At 42.3% G+C, this 21,446-nt stretch overlaps 1 protein-coding gene across 7 annotated transcripts in view; it reads right to left on the bottom strand.

Moving 5' to 3' along the window:
- Nucleotides 1-21,446, bottom strand: part of LOC105926760 (unconventional myosin-Ic) — a 66,405-nt gene that overhangs the window by 11,095 nt on the left and 33,864 nt on the right. For all 7 annotated transcript variants that reach the window (XM_036149512.1, XM_036149515.1, XM_036149518.1 and 4 more), the window contains exons 2-15: nucleotides 16,405-16,560; nucleotides 15,354-15,469; nucleotides 12,050-12,248; nucleotides 11,701-11,781; nucleotides 11,256-11,435; nucleotides 10,013-10,111; nucleotides 8,163-8,273; nucleotides 5,672-5,743; nucleotides 5,390-5,509; nucleotides 5,078-5,151; nucleotides 4,144-4,249; nucleotides 3,176-3,256; nucleotides 1,725-1,816; nucleotides 1,497-1,591 (exon numbers count right to left, since the gene is read on the bottom strand). In XM_036149512.1, the coding sequence (XP_036005405.1) occupies nucleotides 1,497-1,591; nucleotides 1,725-1,816; nucleotides 3,176-3,256; nucleotides 4,144-4,249; nucleotides 5,078-5,151; nucleotides 5,390-5,509; nucleotides 5,672-5,743; nucleotides 8,163-8,273; nucleotides 10,013-10,111; nucleotides 11,256-11,435; nucleotides 11,701-11,781; nucleotides 12,050-12,248; nucleotides 15,354-15,469; nucleotides 16,405-16,560 (1,582 nt within the window). The remainder of the gene's footprint in view (nucleotides 1-1,496; nucleotides 1,592-1,724; nucleotides 1,817-3,175; nucleotides 3,257-4,143; nucleotides 4,250-5,077; nucleotides 5,152-5,389; nucleotides 5,510-5,671; nucleotides 5,744-8,162; nucleotides 8,274-10,012; nucleotides 10,112-11,255; nucleotides 11,436-11,700; nucleotides 11,782-12,049; nucleotides 12,249-15,353; nucleotides 15,470-16,404; nucleotides 16,561-21,446) is intronic.

Here is a 21,446-nt window from a genome sequence, read left to right as displayed (position 1 = left end):
GCTTCTGAACACTGAACCCATCCTCTAAACTGCCCGGCGTCATTGAGAAGTCTATCCAACATTTATTTACACAGCTTCAGCTGCATAGAAGCTTTCATCATTAATTTACATTAAAATACAAGTAGTTCCTCACATTTCCTGTTCATTTTTAGTTCTAAACATTGGCGGGGGATTCAAGATTTTGTCCTAAGTCATTTGCTTTTGGCTTCCTCTTAAATTCTGATGACAGTTAATATATGACTAAATATTTCCTGTATCGGCCTCTTCATTTCTGCTTTTCCTTTTTTTTTTCTTCTTAAAAGCTCCTGATTTCAGTTGGAGCATTTCAATTGATCCCATTACAAACTGAGTCAGAGAGAGTTAAATTAGGCTTTCTAAAATATATTCACATGATCTGTGGGATGTTTCCCAGCCGTATGATCCGGCCACAATCCAGACTGATCAGTTATTAGAGGTTTTATTTGTAAGATCATTTTAAAGAATGTGAAAAGAAATCGAGCCTTCTCCATTAGGTCTTAGGTATTTTAAAAAATAACTGCTGCTGTCAAATAGATTATTATTTACCACCCTAAACAGTACATGACAACATATGTTTGTTGAGAAAGGACACATTTGTTCCAGACTTAACTTCATTGCTATTTGACACGTGTCCCTGTTCTAGAGTTGCGAAAGAGACATTGTGGTTTGAGGCTAAACCTTTTAAAAACATAAATATGGTTAATGAGGGTCTGGCTATTTTTCCCCCTTTATATTTTAAGTATGTATACAGTAAATCAGATGAAATGTTCCTGTTTTAGGGCAATTGGGGTTACCTAAAAAAAAGTATCTGCTTGCTAAATGCCAGAATAACATGTGAGAGCTTGTTCTTTTTTCTCTGCCTTCTTCAAATTCACAAGTTTACACTAAGATTACGATGTCTTTAAACCATTTGGGAGAGCCCAGATGACGATGTCATGACAAGTAAGTCAAACAGAGAGGCACACCTGTGGGTATGTTTTAAGGCAACACCTCAAACACACCGCTTCCCTCTGACCGCAGAAATAGGGAGAAAATTGTGGGCGTCAGGAAGTCTGGTTCATCGTTTCCAGATTCCTGAAGGTTCATCTGTTCCAACAATCATATACAAACACTAGAAACACCACGGGAAAACACTGTTTAAGGAGGAGATGGTTCTGTGTCCCAGCCATGAAGGTGTTTTGGTGTGAAATGTGAGTGTCATCCCCAGAACAAAGCCAAAGACCTTGTGAAGACACCGGCTAGACAGATAAGAGAGCTCCTGCGCTCTGAAACAAGTCTTGTTCTGAAAGGCCACTCAGAGAGGAGGACTTAGAATACAATCTGCAAATTCAGATAGGCACAAAGACCTGGGGGTGTTTTGCTGCAGGAGGGACTGGTGCACTTCACAAAATAGAGGGCATCATGAGGAATTAAAGGTCCGTGTAAGAACTGAAGCAACATGGGTGCAAACGGATGGATAGTTGCACATATCTACACACCGTTAACGTTGTAGTTGACCTCTCCGGCGTAGTGCAGCAGTCTGAATTCTTCTCGGCCCATCACCTTCCTGGTCTTTCCATCGGCCAGCTTGTGACTGAAGGGACACACAGAGCAACAACTATCAGCCAAAAGGACACCTCTTCAGCCTTTCAGATTCTGATGCAACCCAGAAGCACAAAGCTTTATCATCGGAGACCAAAGTGAGGTTGATTGAGCATCAAACTGACGTGACAAAGTGTGGATGTCCCCCCAGGGTGTCCTCCAGCTTCTGCAGGAAGGTGACATCACTGGCATCTCCGGGTCTCAGACACTCCTCGTCCTGTGACGACAGGACAGCGTTAGGACCTTAGCTAACATTTAATGTCCCGTAACTCATGGTTAGCTGTTTTCCAAGTCTGGACCTTCTATAAGGAGCCAGAATTCAGCATTCTCAAGGTTACAAATAAAGATGTGAGGAAGTTTACACGCACTCAACATCAGCATGAAAGTTACATTGATCTGGGCTTTTAATGGTTTAATTTAGGCGTGAGTGAAATGAAATACATCCGGTAGAAATAGAATGTTTACACAATCTGACAGAGCAGAGAGATCATGGGATCGTCCGTAGGGCACATTCTATGCACTGCAGTTCTACGCTCTCGCTCCGACACATTAGCTGTGCTTTGTTCCTTTTCCTTCAGCTTCATGATTTAACTTCATCTTGCCGCAATGGTGTGAGTATAGACTGCAAAGATTACCTTGGTAGAATTTAGTTATAATATGTTATTATTATTTAAATATCAAGATTAAAACCACATGCTGTGTCTGCGGCGTGTAAAGCTTTGGGTTTTTTCGGCTGTGCATTGAACGCACTGTCTCAGGTGTGTTGCCTAAGATGCAAGCAGAAGGCATTAAAAGTCCAGCAGAGATATTTGAACAGCTAAACAGAATAAACTAATAAATAAAGCTGTACTTTGGACCTTATACCTGCACGAGGAAGGCCTTTTGAAACTAGCAGAGTATTCATCTCCTCCTGCAGGTGCTGGGCATTTTTGTTATATTGCCCAACCTTAATTGATTTAAAGTGTTTTTTTCCAGGGTGAACCGATTATACAGCATACAACTAAAATGATTTTTAAAGCCTGGTTTTGGTGGGCAGTTTGCATTTATCGTGGAGTTCCTCTAATCTGCTTCGGGTCTCAACTGGAGCTGCCAACACGTGGTTTCTAATGAGTTTTATGGTCAGGATAAAGTAGGAGAGCGCTGTATGTTTAGCAAAGCTAAGATTAACTTTTTAATCAAATGCCGAGCACGGCGGTGGCGGTCCCTGACAGTCCTTGTTTTGAAATTTTTGTCAAGAATGACTGAAAAAAAATTAGACACTTAGAATCTCAACCGAGGGTGATTTAAAAACCAATCCCTGTTATAAATTTGCTGTTCTGATAAAATGTGCCTGAAATCTTGCAACTTGATAAAGCCCTGCAGCAGACCTTGGCAGAATTGGTACAAACATAAGTAATGCTTCTTTTTAATTCCTCATATAACTCCCACCATGTCAACCATAGGATTGAGCATTACAGAGGCCCTAAGGTCAGCTTTTACCTCATTTGTTGAGGTAAAAGCTTTAAGCGTGCAGTGCTGAGACTTTCTGCTGGGTAAGGGCAGAGGTTGGTTTAGGTGTTTGGCTGCGGCTCCTCACCAGGATGGAGATGATGCCTTTAAACTTCTCCTCCACCAGGTCACAGATGATCTTGTTGTTGAAATACTGGACTGGCTCCCACTGCAAACACACACCAATGGTTCTGTGAAAAAGAGCTGGCCAAAAATGAACCGATTGTTGGAAAGGTCACAGAGAGGTTGGATCAGACAGAAAAAAAAAACTTGGACGACGGCAAAAGGGCGAACGCCGGTTTAAAACGGCTCCTATAAAGCAGGACCGCTGAAGCAGCTGCTCATAACTCCAATTTAAATCATTCAGAGAATGCCAGGAATCCTGGCACACGGACACACCCCCTCACCTACTTGTATGTGGACCCACACGCTCCACAGACAGCGTTAGCCCATGTTAGCTTTGAGAGTCACATCATTTCCACAGAGACGACAGCGGGAGCAGCCCACGGCTTTCATGACGCATCATAATGGCCTCTTTGAGACCCAAAGCCAAGAGTCTCCCCCAACATGTTTGCTCTGAACACATTTACATTAGACTGATAACAAGAGGTCCTTGTTCTCCCTGAAAACAACACAATAAAAGCGCAATAAACCCCAAAGGCCAAAAGAGAGAAGGAAAATGAGCAGAATCAACACTGGGATCTGGAATCAGCTTTCAGTGCAAACCTGTTCTGATGTGACGCCTCCTTATGAGGCTTCACCTGACCATGGAGTAACTAAGAGTCCTGAATGTGGGAATTTAATTATTCATGGGCCAGATTCTCTCTAAAGACAGGTGCACTCAATACAGGGTCCTTACAACAACGATCCCATCAGGAGCACTATGCAGAGGGCCAACCCTGTCTGAGCAAAGGAAAAAGGTGATGAAAGAAGGCGAAGAGCCTCTTCCTACTGGAAATACCGCCCAGGCCGATTCCACAGATCAACGCGATGATCCGCTGACTCACAGAGTCACGTTACTCTGTGGAACGAGCAGAGTGTGTGAGTGTGACTGACCGTGATGCCTTCGGCTTCGTACTCCTCCTGCTCTGACTTCAGGGTGAGCTCGATGAAGAGCTGCTGCAGCTTCTCGTTACAGTAGTTGATGCAGAACTGCTCGAAGCTGCAGGACACAGAAAACCAGGAGGATTAGCCGCTCTGATTGAACAAACGACACGAAGAGCATCGATGTTACGCTGGGTGTCAGGGCCAGAGACGCCCTCCACGCAAAGAAAATAATCCAGGACTGCTAGAGTCAGAACCATCAGAGTCTTGCACATTTTGTCATTCTACAACCACAGATAAATACCAAGGAACAAAGCTGTGAAGACGTTTAAAGCTGTAATACTTTATACAACAATATTCCAATCTGGGCTTCTTTCATCTCTGTTCTATCTGAAAATGAAAAACCAGGACAACTGAAAAAGGCTTGTCTGTCAATCTAAACGACAGGTCGGCCAAGGAGAGCATTACTCAGAGAAGCAGCCAGGGGATCTATGGTAACTCTGGAGGAGCAGCAGAGATCCACAGCTCATGTGGGCAACTTTGTCAACAGAACAACTATAAGTCCTGCACTCCACAGATTTGGCCTCTCTGAAAGAGTGGCATGAAGAAAGTATGCAGGTTTTTGCTCCAGCAGGAGGGAAACCCTGAAGATACACGGTGGTGACAGCATCTTTTTCCTCACGCTGCACCATTATGCACAACTTTGTGTTAGTCTATAAATAAATAAACTTGTCTATCACATCAGACCTCAATAGGAGACCGTGGATTTTGTGGTTGTAAGATGACAAAAAAATGTAGTAAGGAAGGCAAGTGAACCTGCTTTTATATTAGAGTAGCCCTTAATAGATAAACTATGAACATACTCAGCTGAACATCATGCTCAAACAAAGAAAACTGGATTTGTGTCCACAACGCTTGCCATGTCTGTTTCAGAGACGATCTGTACCTGTTGTGCTGGAAGACCTCAAAGCCATAGATGTCCAGCAGGCCAATAACTGAGGCATCCTTGTGAGATTCATCCTGTTAACGACACAGATTAAAAACTCATCTTTGGCATCAAAACTCAGACGATCCATGCGACTCAGACTGTATTATGATCAACGGCATTCGTGCAATCTGGCTTTTAATGATCATTGTAAAAGCAGTCACTCTCCTTTCAGCACAGCTGGGTTTTGGCCACAAGGCGGAGCTGTCCGGCCACAGAATAGAGACGGTCCTCTCAGCAGCATGCTGTGGTTAGATTTCAGAGCGTGTGTACCGTGTACGCCAGCGATGCATTGATCTTGTTAACCAGCCAGGTGAAGGTGCGTCCGTACACCGCCTTGGACAGAGCATCTCGAGCGGACGACGACTGCTCCAGGTTCAGAGGGCTCACGAGCTGGACAAACACACAGTGTGCATCAGGACTCCTCAAAGCTGAGCTGGGACACTCACACATGTAGCAATATTATTACTTCAAACCAAAGCAGACATTACACATTACAGGAAAGCTTTGCCTACAAGTGCTTATCACATAATGACAGCGTGTCTCCAAGCCTACCTCCTCTCCCTTGGCAATTATCTTCTTGTGTGTGAGGGCCTCTGTCAGCACCGTCCCATTCACACCTAACAACTGGAAAAGCACAACGACATTAGTGCACAAACACGCCAACAGTCCCGCCAGCCATAAATCCACCTCCTCCAGTAAGCAGACAGACGTCCTGCCTGTCAGCAGCTGGAGCAGACTCGCCGCTGCCCGTTTATTATGGCTGTGGTCAGTAAGGACAGCACAACAGAGAAAGTCTCAACATCTGTCTGCTTTTCTGCAGATGTGTGGTTTTTTTTCACATTAGGAGTCAACAGGAGAAGAGAGGATATAACGTGACAGCATCTGTGGCAGTGAGGAAAACATTTACAGGCAAAAATACAGACAATAATGGAGAAATAAATATGTGGCTGGTGTAAGAGCAAATCATGTAAGCAGCAAATCTGCTTACATGATCAAACATATTATAATTACAATATACGTTGACTCTATGCAATTGAATCTGAGTCAAGTTTATACGCTTGGATTGAATATACATTTTCATATAAGCGGGTATAAATGTGACCAGCTTGTCTTGTAAAGTACCTTAATACAGCATCTTTTGGACTATATGGCACACTTAAAAGCCTTAATTTTTCTCAAAAATTGATAGTGTGCCTCAGTGGCGGCCGGTGAAAAGAAATCTTGGTGGGGCTGGCCAATAGATTTCCCTGCCTAACCAAGTACATGCATTCAAATTAAAAGTGGGAAAATTACTACGATTCCACAATAAGCATTTAATTCCCTTCTCAGAATCAGCAGCTTACAGATACATTCAACCATTCACACCTATTTTAGGTCTTATTTTGGAAAGGAACAGTATTAAATACAACACTCAAATTCACAATTTGTCACCATAGATAATGGCATGCACCATACTGTACTGCCATTATCTTCAGCCAAACAGTTTCACAATGACACAATGGGTTTCACAACAGAACTGAAACAGAACAGAATTTCAAAATATGAAAAAAATCATCAACTGACAAAATTATGTGCATGATACAATGTTCACAGTATCGTCCACAATCCTTTAACTCTCTTCAGAAATAATAGCCCAACATTCAAACTCACTCACCACATGACAAAATGTGTGTGTCTCTCTCTCTCTGTCATGGTCGCCATAATCTCTACGTCACTGCCTGACTGAATACTAGCTACATCACCAATTTATGTTAAACCGGCTTGCCATACACCTATATTACTGTGTAGCGGGGGCAAAGACTCCAGGAGCCCCAAAACCATTCATTTTGGCGATGCTGATTGGCCAAATATTTATAAATTTTCCCTAACAACATTATACAATTGGTTATTTTGCTACACTTTTGGGCGCTTTGAATGGTAGCCCCAAAAGTGTAGAAGAAGAGAAATGATACGTTCTGTTGGTGGAAATGCACTGTTAAATGAGAGTCAATTGGTAGAAGTGTTTTAATAATTCATATTACATGTAGCCACATACTATGTAGGAACTGACAATGATAATACGTTTAAAATCTCTATATATTTTGACTTTTCCCCTCTACATCTAGGGAGGGGAGCACCCGAGCGCCCCCTATGGGCCAGCCGCCACTGGTGTGCCTTAAAATCCGGTGCATGTTATAGTCCGAAAAATACGGTGTGACTAATTGTGAATTGGAGAAAAATAAATAAACTGATCTGAATTGGCCTGAAGGGAATCAAAACATATTAGTCACAGAGAAAAATTTAAACATCTAATGAGATGTTTTGACTGCCTAGACAAATCGAAAGTGTTTGTGACGAGGTGATAGATTTGAAAGGGGGAGATCTGGCAGCTAAAAACCAAACTTGTCAGAAAACACCTCACTTCAGCAAAGCGCTACAGATGCAGACAAGGCAGTGTCCAGATCATTATTAGACAGAACTACATTACTGATGACATACAGCGTCTTATTTTTTCACCCTCTGAGAGCATGTGAGGTTTTTTTTCATCTAAGAATTTGGTATTGTTAGGTCCCTAATATTATAGCACTGATGGACCTGTTAACGGTTCATTTGGATAGCATTTAGTTAAATAAAGTGCTTTTGTCAGTGTTTTTGTGGGCGATTATTCATATTCATATTTAGCCAAATTGCAAAGTATTTTGAAAATAGTTATTCACAAAAACAATACATATTTGTATTGATAATCTGAAAAAAAAGACATTTTGAATTTTTATTAAAACTTCTGTCATTGAGACACTTGATTCCACTGTAGAAATAAAGCATTTAAACGTACAGGAAAACCTAACAACCCATCCAGTCAGTAAAAGACCAGAACAAAGCTATCAGTGGGTCTGATAATGCTAAACTGTGATTTTGAGAACATCACAGTCTCTAAAGCCTTTAAAGTCAGAGTCATATCTGCATGGTGTCTTATTGTGTCTGGTTTCTTTTCATTTCCTCAAAAGGAAATGTTGTTATTGTTATTATTTGATCTGGAATGCACATGAACCAGCTTCAGTCTTACCCTGGCCAGGTATTTAATTTGTGTGTCCGACGTGATGTAGGCGTAGCCTTCTTCCTCTTTGTACTGCACGTTACCCAGGTGAAGCACGCTGGCGATGATGTTCAGCAACTCCTGCACAGAAAAAAAAGGTTAAGAAGGACGCAGTGAAAAAGCTGAGCAGCAGGAGGACACGAAGGGAACAAAGGTGAGGGGATAAAAGGCGCCGGCGCAATAAGATTGGAGCTATCTTTACGAGCAGCTGAAGTGATAAGCCTCGCTTTGATTAAAAACTGGACAAAGATCGGAGCGGGCCGGGTATGTAGCAACCCGCACACTCTCACACCTGCTGCTCGCCCTCTGAGCGGCGGCAGCTCCAAAAGGAGCTTTGGAAGCAAGCCCAGACTCATCAACATGTAGGAAGACTCCCACGCTGAGCAAAAGTAACTTCTAACTACATAACAGCTACACACACACCGTTCTGTCTGACAGACGTCCGCAGAGAGACAAAAACAGCCTCAGGGATAACAAGAGCCCCTAAAACTTCTTCTGGGTTAATTTTCCCCCTTTTGCTTAAAACAGTTTTATTAAAAGCTCTTTCAAGAACAAAAGTTGACAAAAACAAATTCCCACCTTTCCCCAAACGTAGGATGAGATTCTACAATCTCAGGTGACCAAAAACAAAAAATGAGATAGAACACTGAATGAATCAGTGTGGCACATATAAATTGGATTTAATTCATTTGTTCTAAGAAAATGCTTGAATTTTCCTTTTATTGTGCTTTCATTGGGCTTTTTTGATTGTCTGAAATCAGAGTTTAGAAAAGTCCAATTTAAGGTATTCTTCATTTAAAAGAAGTAACCAAACTGGGTAAAAAATGAAAACACAGAGGATAAAGAAATTTAGGGATTGGAAATAAAATAAATGGATCAACAGCATAAAAAGGAATGTTAAAAGGGACATATCATGCAAAATCTACTTTTTTAGCCCTTAAATACATTTGATGGTGTATTTGGAGTCTCTAGGAGTGCAGAGAAGTTTAATTTAGTCTGTCATAATTTTCAAGCTGTTCGGTTTTCTCTTTTCTCTATTATGTTTTTAGAACCATTACATCACAACATTTGCTGTGGAACTGCTAAACACACAAATCTGCAATTTTTATTTTTTGCTGCTAATTTGTAGTCCAAGAAGGATGCCGAAGCTAAAGGTGGCTAGGTGGAAATGCTCTGCAACTTGGAGGGGGGCGGGGTGTGTAATGCCTCCTTTGCATTTAAAGAGACGGCATCAAAACAAGTTGTTCTGAGAGGAGCTGAGCTAAATTAACGAGGAATTCAGACCATAACATTCTGTGTTATATAGACCACAACTGAATGATTTCCCTGTGAAAAAGATCAACTTAAAAGCATGATACGTCCCCTTTACATTCAATGTGACCTCTCCAGTTTAAGCAGTTTGTATTTCAATTGAGCTGTAGTTAAAGGAAAAGGCTCGTCTTCACAGGAATAGCTAACAGTTAATATTCCCACACTACCCACAGTCCCAACACAAATAAACAAGGAAGAGGTTAAATAAAAAGGTAACAAGAACTTCTTTCAGTTCCTCTATTTGTTTAAAAACTACATGTGATCTGGTCCTTAAGAGGAATCAAAGCAAGGCTAATGCAACTTTAAAAACTACAATAACATTAAAAACCGAGATAAGCAATGCCTCAGAACTTTGGTTCAGCTTTTGTTATTATGTCGTGGGTTGTGGCTGATCTGAGGTTGCGTATACTGAAATGTAATACCCACTAAGGACCAGATTATAGCTTGTGTTGTGACACATAAAGCCAAAGGACTTTGTTTTTACCATAATAGTGTTGTTTGTTCCTCACCTCCACCTCATCGTCATTGAAGCCAATGACAGCCAGGGCTTTTCTCACCACCTTCCAGTCACTGCGATCGTTGATGGAGCTCACTTTGGGACAGTTGCCCTGTGGGACACATCAGAGAAACAAAGCTAAAATGTGGAGAACACATGAGGCAATGGAGCAAAGCTTGGACCTTTCAGACAATCTGGCTAACGTGTAAGGGAGAAGTTCTCAGAGCAGGTGACGGTTTCCAGCTAAAGACCTGCATGTTGACAATGTAAACACCTACTGAGCCAAACACAGATAGAAGTTGCTTTTGCTTAGGTGATGGAGAGGGTTGGTGTGAAAGGGCGTGATCAGAAAGTCCCCTAAGGAAGATTTGTCCTCTGAGGAAAGCCCTTCCCACTGCACTGAGCATTCCTCGCTCAGAGCCTATTAACTTTCACCCCCACGGGGGACACCGATGTTCAGTACAGACCAGAAGCTTCAGGGGGGTTGGGGAAAGAAAGTGACGCTGAAAGACATTTTGCTCCAGTGGATTATAGATAGTAATGCTAAACCGGATTCATAAAAAAAAAAGATTCGGCCTTTTACTTTTTCACATTTTGCCATTCTGTAACCACCAACTTAAATGCATTACATCAGCATTTTATATGATATACAGGCACAAAGAAGTGCACAGTTATAAAGTGAAAAAAATATTATTTACAAATGTAAATCTGAAATGTGAGGCATGCTTTTTTTCAGCTTATAATACTTTGTAGAATCACCTTCCTCTGAAACTAATGTGAGTCTTTTGGGTTACATCTTTACCTGCTTTGTACAGCTAGGTGTAGGAAATTGTTGCTCATTCATATATGCTATATACAGTTGCTCAAGCTTATTCAGACTGGAAGGAAAATATTCTCAATTAGAGTCATGTTTGAACTTTGACTAGGCCGTTCTAACAGAACTGGCTGATCACAAGTGTTTTTGTTCTACTAGTACATGACCCTCGAGCTCAGTTTTAAGTTTTTGCAGCATTTAAATGGTTTTCTTCTAGGACTGCCCCGTGTGGGGCTACAGCCATCGACTCTGCCCACCTCCTTGTCCCTGCCGAAGAAAAATGTCGCCACAGCATGAAGCTACCACCACGCTGTTTCAAAGTGTCTTAAACATACATTTTTAAGCTATAATGTAACACAATGGGGAAAAAAAACATATTTTTAAAGCCTCTCTATGAGCACATCCTGCAATGAGCCGCAGTATGGAGTTGTTCCACCCTCACCTTGACCAGGTACTGGTACTGCTGAGAGTTTCTCTCCAGGCCGAGGCGCCTCAACAGGTCCTCCTCTCCTCCTTCGATTATCTGGTAGAAAATGTGGAAGTTTCTCTCTCCGTGGTTCTGGTGGACCACTCGGGACTTCTCCAGCAGGTAGTTGATGATGTGGCCACCGACGGGAGCGCCCTGTCGACGGGACGGCGGCCGGGGACGGGGGAGGAAAGAAGACGAGGAGAAGGAGGAAGAGGAGGATTGGGTAAGGCTGGGGTACTGAGGTGTAATAAAACATGCAGGTTGCAGGGGGATTTTGTAGTCCATGAAATGCAGACTCATAAACAAAGGGGAGATGTGTTCATTAAATGCGTTAAGTTAATCGTTTTCCTTAATCCTTTCAGGAGTATATCTTCAATTACCATCTAAAGTTTCAAGGATTTTGGAGACTGCTACTCACCTTGAAGTCGAACTGAATGTCCATGTACTTGCCAAAGCGGCTGGAGTTGTCGTTACGCAACGTCTTGGCATTACCAAAGGCCTGGGAGTGGAGGAAGACGGTAGATAAGGAGAGGAGAGAGAGGAGAGGAGTGATAAGTGATGGATTATGGAATAGAGATAACAAGGTAGAGGAGATGAAGAAAGGCGATAAAGACACGAGGTGAATAAAGAAGAGCGATGAGAGTGAAAAAGGGAGTGAAAGAAATCCATAGGGGCTTGTTTAGAAACTTACTGACATAGGTGACACATACAGATAGAGATTTCTCTGAGAACTAATCTCTCGTTGGATAAACTCTGCGGTTTCTCACCTCCAGCACCGGGTTGGACTGCAGCAGACGGTCCTTGATGGTCTGCACGTGTTCGCTGGCTGGACAGGTGACGGCGTAGTACTGCAGGATCTTCTTGGACGCCTCCGTCTTCCCAGCGCCGCTCTCCCCTGAGATCAGGATGCACTGATCCTTCCTCTCCGTCCTCATGGAGCGGTACGCGTTGTCTGACACCGCATAGCTGCAGGAGCGGAGAAGGACAAGCGGTCAGGAGATTTGAACATCCATGTCTTAAGAGACAAGGAAATGCAGTACCGCATTTTTGGACAATAAGCCCCACCGGATTATAAAGCGCATTAAATATTCTTCGGAAAGTGTGTAATATCACTCCGCCCCTCCACGTACACAGCTCTCTTCTGAGAGGGAGAGCTATCCGTGTCTGTCAGGAGGACAGAGTAGTTGGATTACACTGCCCTGTTTCTAATATAAGGCCAAAATAAACTTCACTTTTATACTGAATTACAGTCAGGCAGTCTTGTAGACAGGTAGTGACACAGTGTACCGTAATGCTCTGAATATCCACTGAGTGGAGCGGCTTTGTTGCTAACCAAAGCCGTACTTACACATTTTACCAGATTCTTGAGCGCATTGTACCACATTAAATTGGTCAGTAAGCACAACGGTAATCATATATAAGGCACACTGGATTATAAGCCGCATAATCAATTGTTTTGAAAATTTAAGGATTTTAAGTATGCCTTACAGTCTGAAAAATACAGTAGTTTATCCAAGGACAGTTTAAAAAGACCCTTTAACTTAGCAAGTCTAAAACAGTGTTCAAGCTGATGTTGAAAAGCTTGTAATCTGTATTATTTAGTTAAGCATATTGAAAAATGCTCAAAGACCGCTATGTTCAGCATCAGGTGTGGTGGAGCAGAGAAACGTCTGAAGCATGAAGGAGGGTGGGCCCTAAGAAGCTGGACGGAGAGCCACGGCACTGGATAACACACACGGACACAGTTAGTACTAACCGAACTAATCCTAAAATTTAAATATGCAAAGGTTGAAAAACGCCATCTCCCACTTGTGTTCGCTTTGTTTAAGGGAGTAAAACCTTGCTTACAAAAGAGCTGACTTTTCACCCACACAGTGGGATGTCACCTCTTTTCCAAATATGAATAATTAGTGGCTGCTCAGACCAGAAAAGAAAACCAGCAACCAGAAGTTCACAAAGCTCTCCGTGAAGCCTCTCTGGCCCGAACCGATACAGTTCTGCCAGTCCGTCCTCATCCAAGACCGACTGGCTGGAGGGAAAACATTCTGCTCTCCTGCTCATTTTGGGTTATCCCAAGTCATTCCCAGGCAAGTGGGGACATTTTGGCCCCAATAATCCATTCTTTGAACAGGGACTTGTCCATGACTACCAAATCAGTAACAAAAACAAGCAAAGATTTAGAAAAACAGGACGCGTCCACAGAGAGAGCATGCGTGCCAATCACCGAATGATAAAGTGGTAAAGAAAATATGGACTTAGGGAAAATTCATCTTTGGAACGTGTCATTTGATAGGCCGACAGAGTTGGAGTAGCAGCATGACTCCCAGCTTGTTCTAGTTGCTCCATCACTCATCCGCCCTGGGTCGCTATCTTCCTGGCTTTGTTGCTTCAGCGTGTTTTGACACATTTCTGACAGCAGACTAATTGGCGAAAGATAGAAAGCAGCTTGAACGCTGCTGCGATTGTAACGGTCCGCTTTGTGGTCGACACTACAGGCTGAGCAGGGGTCATGTTCGGGTCAGAGGAATTCCCTCTCCAGGGAGGAAACCTCCCGCCTGGTACCAACATTTGCTTACTTTTCTTTCCAGCACCCCCCCCCCCCGTCCTTCTAACCTCTCCTCTTTGCTCAAGCACATCCCTCTTTCCACTCTCAGGGAGAGCAAACATTCAGCCACACGCTCGCGTGCAGACCACGTAAGGGCCAAAGCTCGCGGATGGTTTCAGTGGAACCGCTCGGACTCTTTATAACGTGCTGGATTGTTTCACAGCGGGCCCTCTGCTCCTGGGAGGATTTAGAGGGAATTCCCTCACCATTCCTGTGGCAACCTGTCAAACAAACAGCCTGCAGCAGATGACGCTTTGCATGCTGACAGTGTGACTAATAGAGAAAAGGACAGTCGGTCATTGTGAGCGCTACGTAGCTGACTGGCTGTGAGAAGAGCGCACAAAGCTAATATTTAAATGTGTCTGAGCATTGTGACACTATTTGACACGGTTATGTCACAGGAAAAACAAATGATATATCGACAGCAAAACACATTGTCCACCACGGCTGATGTAGTCGGGGTTTGGACCAGTATCAGCACTAGGGCTGAACGATTTTGGAAAATAATCTAATTGCGATTTTTTTTTCTTAATATTGCGATTTAATGCAATTTTTTTCCCAGTTTAATTTATCATGTCTTTTTAAACATATACAAACAACAAATCAATTTGTTTCCTCGCTGTGCAGATTAGGTGCTAAAAGACCCACAGCATTTAAACTCAGAGCAGAAATTATTGCGTTCTGCCTACAATATATTTCAACCAAAATTGCAATTTTGACTTTTCTCTGCATTAACCACAAGCAACAAAAATGGCCTCTAAATAAAGACGTTTGTAAACAAGGAATATTTAAAACAAGAACTTTTAATGTTTCTATTAATCAGAATATTGTTCAAGAGAAAAACTTTTAATTTAATTGGACATCAATCCTTGTTGAACATAAAGTGCAACCAACAAACAACTCTATATATTAAACTGATTGACCTGTACTTAATGCTCTGTATGATTATATAAACTCTAAAACAAGTAATAAAATTAGATTATCTCACTGCTGCAACTGTCTTCCCTTCCATGTGGAGGCAAACCCACTTTAAACATTTTACCAACACCTAATGGACGTGTCTAATTCCCTAATTGTTACATAGTTAAAAATTGCAGACTCTGCGATTTGGAAATTGCGGTTTTTTAAATCGTGATTATATTGAAAATGCAATTAATTGTTCAGCCCTAATCAGCACCTAATCCAGCAATGAATTATTGTTCCCCGCTGCGATTTGATCAACTTCTGTGGATTCGGTGGACAGTTTAAAGAAAGCCCCACCGACTTTAAACATTTTTATCCATGTTACGTTGCAGGGAGGGGGAAAAAGCAGCGCTCACAGAAACCTGTCTCAGTACATACACCGTAAACCCACCCCACATCTGCAGGGCCATAGTGACTGCTCTCTGCTGCAGGTAGGGCAGTCTGTGCAGAGTAACACATCTGCAGGTGGTGTGGCTGCGTTCCTGACAGATCTGTGTACTTACATGTGTGGGGAGACCTCGTAGAAGTTGACACCGCGGTATCGCTCCATGTGGTTCTTGGTGTAGATCTCCAGGTCTTTGTAGGGGTTTACCGACACCAGCACGGAACCGATGTAAGTCTGAGGAAAAGGGCACGGAAAGGTCATGCAGCCGTGGATCAAAGGTTATTGATGGCAGCTTTTGAGAAGAGCATGTTGGAAAATAGGCAGCAAACCTGTTTGTAAATGAGGGATCTGACAAGACATTCAGTTAAATAAAGAGACAATCCATGACTGGAGTATCTTATTTTCTTAAATAAATGGTTAAACAAATCACAGCCTCTGATTTAAATCATCTGTAATCAGTCTAGAAAAAAATAATTCAAGGTTAATGTTGTGCTTTTTGTCCTTATCTAAACTGAAGTGGTCAAAAATCTTTCAAAAAATGTTGAATATAAAAACAATAGAGTTTAGGTATAGTCAGTTGTGAGGTGAACGAACACACACCAACAGGCCCTTTTATCACAAGTCTGACACTGCCAATGGGTGTTGCTGTAAAGCGTTGTACAAGTGAAACTAAAAACAGCCAAATGCATTTTAGATTTGATTCTAAAACTGGAAAATAGTCCTTTAGTTTAAGCAGATAGATACTCAATGATTGGGAAGAAGAAAATGTTCTTGTAGTCCTTCCTAATCATTCTCATCTCATATTTCTGTCCAGGCAGCGTGCCCAAAAGACTGCCAGCTTAAAGGTGGCGGCGGCTTCACACGCTTACCTTTAGCGGTCGACTCAGCCGACACAACTCAAGAACTTCTTTATATCCTACTTCAAAGTAAGAGTCTCAAAAGTAGTAATGGACTGTCTAACTTGAAGCAATCCCCTCCATAGTTATCGTTTAGACTTCTTTCCCCAGATAAAGTCATGCTAACAAACCGCTGCTTCACAAGAAACTTCAATTCAAGAAATATATATCCAAGAAATAAATTTTATTTTTGCTGCGAGAGCTCATTCCACCTCCTGCTAAAAAAAAAAAAAAAAAAAAAAAAAAAGAAACTGTAAATGTCTGAAAACTCACATAGATCAGGTTCTCCTTGAAGCGTTTTCGCAGGTTCTCTATGAAGGCCGCCTCGCTGGTGTAGTTCTCCAGCAGGACGAAATCCTGCACGCCCACCCGGTCTCTGGCTGTCAGGGCGGACTCCATCATAGCCCGGACCCCGTCACTCGCCACCACCTGAAACAAGACAAGGAGGTTTGTAGTGAAAAAGAAGAAAATAACACAAACGGTGTTGCTTTCTAATAAATGTATCCAGCGAGCTAGACAGAAACAGGGATCCTGAATTGGTTATTGTGGCTAAATGTACTATTGACTGCAACATATCATTATTGTTAGGTGTGCACCACCAGAACTCACATGGTGATCTACAGTTTATGCCTTGCATTAAGTAAGTGTCTCTAAACAGATTTCAAAGGCTTGACACATAAAACATGGTAAGCTGACAGAGTAGCCAGCAGAAGAAGAAAAGATTGACTATAGAACCAGGATTACAGCAGATAGAAGTAAATGGAAAGCAGTGTGGTCCAAATTAGAGCTTCTTTAGTTCTTCAGTGGTTCAAACTTTAGGTCCGATTCTTTAAAACTGAATCATTTAATGTTCATAAGTCACTACCTAAAAGATTCAAAGATAAACTCAAAGGCCCAACACGAACTAATTCACTTATTTAGCAATTCTGATGAGACCAAATCTATGTTTAAAAAACAGTTAAATTTAAGTAATGTCATTGGTTCTTTAGCACATACACTGGATCATCTCCCAGTATTTGCGATCTGTTCTCGGATCCTTCATTTAGAGCATCTCCCTCCACTCAAATTTTTTTTGTAATCACATACGCCGTCTTTTAACAGGTTAACGTAAGTTGCTCTTATTGTGAAATTATTCTAGTATATTTTCTCTGACGGCAAACAAACAATTTAAGACTACCCGCTAAAGGCCCATCGGCCTGGATTCTTAACTCATGGTCCCTTTGTACACTGTGAGCTCAATGCTGCTGGATAACAAAGCCTTGATTCAGCCATACTTACATGTACACTGGTCAGAGGAAAGAAAAGGTTCAAGTGGCCAAAAAGAACTGGGTGTGCACTGATAAGCGTATAAAGCCATGACAGCGCACACACACAGGAGAGTCCAAGAGAGAAATATTAGCCGACTCTTAAGAAGTAGCGATGCACAGGCTAAAAATTGTGTAGTCATTAAATGGTGTTTAATGACTACACAGTCCCTTCAGGTAAAAATAAAGCCACTTAGGCTGGGCTCAAAATTGTTGGAAAATAGTAACCCTAATGATCAACTTTCCTAAAATTATAAAATGCATCACTGCGAAACGGAACCGAAATGGGCCACAGATCTCTGATCGGAGCATCTCTGCTGAAAAAGATAGATATGTCTTGGCCTGCGTCGCTCAATATTCTAATAACAAATGTCCACCAGGTAAAATGCATCAACAGTTATGATGTACTTGAAAGCAACAGGCCAAACGCTGAATGCCTCCCATTCTCAGAAAGACGAGAAACAAACCCGTTTTCTGTTTCTAGATCCTCTAAAGTTCTCGTTCAAGACGGGCCAGCGACTGAACTTCCCACTTCTAAAAAAAAAAAAGTGAGATCGAGCCATGCCCAGACGTGGCGGGGAAGTGTTTTCGCCTCAACCCAAGTGCAAAAAAAAAAAAAGACCCACCCTGGTTTCACTTGTTTAAAAAAGCACACGAGACAAATTTAGCATCAGAAGCGTGAAGTCAAAGTGCAGCACTCACGTGTCTCAGCTCTTCGAGCCGTTTGCCCAGGAAGCCGTTTTCTAAAATAGTGGCTTGAGTTTTCCGCATCAGATTAGATAAGTTAGCGACATCCATGGTTAAGGCACAGTCAGCAGCACAGTGTCAACTAAAAGAAGTTGTGTTGCAGGGTGGAGGAGGAAGGAGCCGGTCTGAGGACGAGACTGGTGGCATAAAAACGCGCGCAGCAGCACAGCAGGTGTTGTTGTTGTGTTAGGCAGGGCAGCAGACTTCTCCCCCAGGAGACCACAACCAACACTTGGATTAAGAGAGAGATGAGAAGGCTTGAGGGAGGAGAGCAGATATTAATTAGAGCCGAGTGAGAAAAACACAGGAGAGGGTAGAACACGGAGGAGAACATGATGGATGCCCGGCTACGACTGCAGTCTGGTTCCATCAGCGTTTAAGCTCTCCTGGAAAGTTACCAATCCTCCCAGAAATTCCTCTCTGCAGCCATCTTAACAACACAACAGCAGGCCCGTTAGCGTCTCTGCAGAAATCACACACACAGGATCTAGTTCTAATTTCCACATTGCATGCAGTTCCATGTTTTAGCCCAGCTTTTGAGAAGAAGCTGAGGAGCTCGGTGTGACTTCAGGAGTTTGTCTCGGTCCATGTCTCTGAACACAGGGTGAAACATCAGGACAACAAAGCTGAGCCTGATAACATTAGCTAACACTGCCTGCTCCATTTGTGCTCTTTAATTAACCGAGACACCCTGTAATTTATCTTTACAGCCTCTCAAAGAGGCAAGTGGCTCGGCTGGGAGGGAGGGAGCCTGTTAGAGCTGACTCACCTCTCTCCTGATGCTCATCCCGGCTTTCACTGTTGTCCCCCCTTTAAGGTCAAATGCAAAGCTGGAAAACAGCCCAGGGTCTTAAAAATGACACAAATCAAAGATGAAACCAATCGGATTCAATCCCCTCAGAAGAGGCGATGAAATGTTCAGAGAAAAGGTCCTCAACGGGTTTAATAGGATCTGAAAATTTACAACTTTTGAGCAGATTTGAGCAGAAGTTAAACACAAAATGTGTTTTATGGTTTACAGATCACGCTTTACACATACAAGTACCCAAAGCTACACACAAACAGGTTTACAGCTTACAACTCTATTATTACAGACACACACCTACATTGAGTCTGTTTTCGCTCCATACTGATCCATCACAGAAAGGTGGGAATCTCACCAATCATATATATTTTTTATCAGCGAACGTACCATACCTAAGCGCTACTCCACACTTCAGTGGTGAAATTGTTACTGAGGGAAGAGGACTTAGCCATTTTTCATTATCAGTAAGTGGGGGTTTAAAAAAATAAACTAAGAGGAAGTTCAAAAGGAAGCAGCGTGTCAGCAGGTAATTCAGCCTGATATAGACCAGGAGTTCAGCAAGGGATGCTCATTTAACGCTTTATGCAGTTTTGCAGTTTTAGTCACTTCATAACCCAGTGAACAGACCCAAAGCAACTTCAGCAGATACCAGGAAAGCTAAACACAGCAATGCTGCTATTCTATTCTTTCAAATGTTTGGGATCCACCCAAGCCACTGCCAGTACTATCGTATTTGTGATATACTACTAAATAGGATTACTTTCAACTTCCTTCCAAAGAACCAAGTTCTGTCCCAAGTCAACCTCCATGCAACAATAATTCAGACTAAAGAAGATGTTGAAACATATTTAATTAGCTTTATCTGATTGCTGCAAAGATGTGACTAGACTTGGCTTCTTTATATTAATAATTTTTAGCAGCTTTATGATAAACGGTATTTGACTGTATTGTAAACAGTGAAATAGACTGTATGTTATTGGATCTGAACCGGACTGTATGATTGGACCGTGCTGGACTGATTTGGATTTTTTTTAAATGGGAACAATTATCAATGGAAATAGGGCAGTTTGTCTGGTGGCACGCCTAAAGCTGCCATTAGCTATGATTTGATGAAATAAAGTGAATAAAAGAGAGAATGGGTTTTTCTATAGCTGATGCTAATATAAAAAAAATGTGTTCTGTTTTAGAATCTGTCCATTGTCTTTGCATATAAAACATTCTTGTACTAGTATGCTGGGGCAGCTAGCAGATTCTCTCTCCTTCTGAGCCTCTAGAAATCTGGAGGAGATTTGCAGGCATCAGTCGGCAAAATGTTAAAGTGACAATACGGATTTTTACGCTAACCTAAATGTGATTTTACTGCAGCGGGCAGTCAAAATTGTTTTTGTTTGCTGCTTTTGCAAAGAACCCCCGTTACTGTCCCAGATTACAGACGCTTGACATAATTTACCATCTTGCGATACTTGACGCTTAAAACAAATGGTGCTGGAATATGTTGTGGTCTGAATGATGAGTTTCTATGATGTATAAGGGAGTTCCTTCACAGGCATGCTTTTCTGAACATGTGATTACAAGCATAACATGTTTTCTATTTATGTAGAGCCTTTGGGTTATTACTACTAAATGTAAAAACTAAGTCAAACAATAAATCCAAAGTCTGAGGAGACGGAGGACCACCTTTGGGGATTATTGTTGGAACTTTATCCCATATATCCCTGTGTCTCCCACCACTCAGCCCTGTTTGGACAACATGAGCTTTGGTGACCTATTGTTTCACACAGAAAACAGCAGCTGTGACTGAGTGAGTGAGTGTGTGTCGTCACGGCCCAGTGTTTTCATATCCTCGCTATCAGTCATCACTTTGGCGGTTTTTAATGGGCTCTCCTCGCCTCCCAGTAAAACACTGTAAGGCAGTGGAGCTTGGGAAGGAAACTACGGCGTTTCTTCAGGTATTTTCACGGTTTTGGTTTTTTGAATCTAAATACGCCGCTGTTGCCGCAGCTGGAAACACGACTTCCTCCACAGAGGATTGATCCTGGGAAAGACTGAGCTGAGCGAGCAGTGGGTGTTTTAGCCCAACAGTGAAGGAAGTAGTAATGAGGGCATTTTAGTGTAAAAAGAACAGAAACTTGACATAGATTTACATAAAGGGCCATGCTTTAGTACTCAACAGCCTACGCGTAATAAGACATTTCCTCTCTCTACCCTTGAACACATCCTCATCTCTCGTCAACATTTACTCCTTATTCAGGCAGTCCAGCTCCACTACTTCACCGTTTTCCCGATTCTTCTTTCACCGCTTGGCTTTCCTGAGGGCACTATGGACCTCCACCCGCTTCAGGAGCACATGCCTACCCGGTTCCCACATGCCGTCATGTTTTCCAAATCCTGTTCAGCAAACAACGCAGCTCAGAGCCAGGCTAGAGGGAGGAGAGCTGAAAAAGGTGGCACTCTGCTGA

Source organism: Fundulus heteroclitus, chromosome 18 (genome assembly GCF_011125445.2).
Source record: "Fundulus heteroclitus isolate FHET01 chromosome 18, MU-UCD_Fhet_4.1, whole genome shotgun sequence".
NCBI lineage: Eukaryota > Metazoa > Chordata > Actinopteri > Cyprinodontiformes > Fundulidae > Fundulus > Fundulus heteroclitus.
This window is presented reverse-complemented; position numbering and strand designations above follow the sequence as displayed.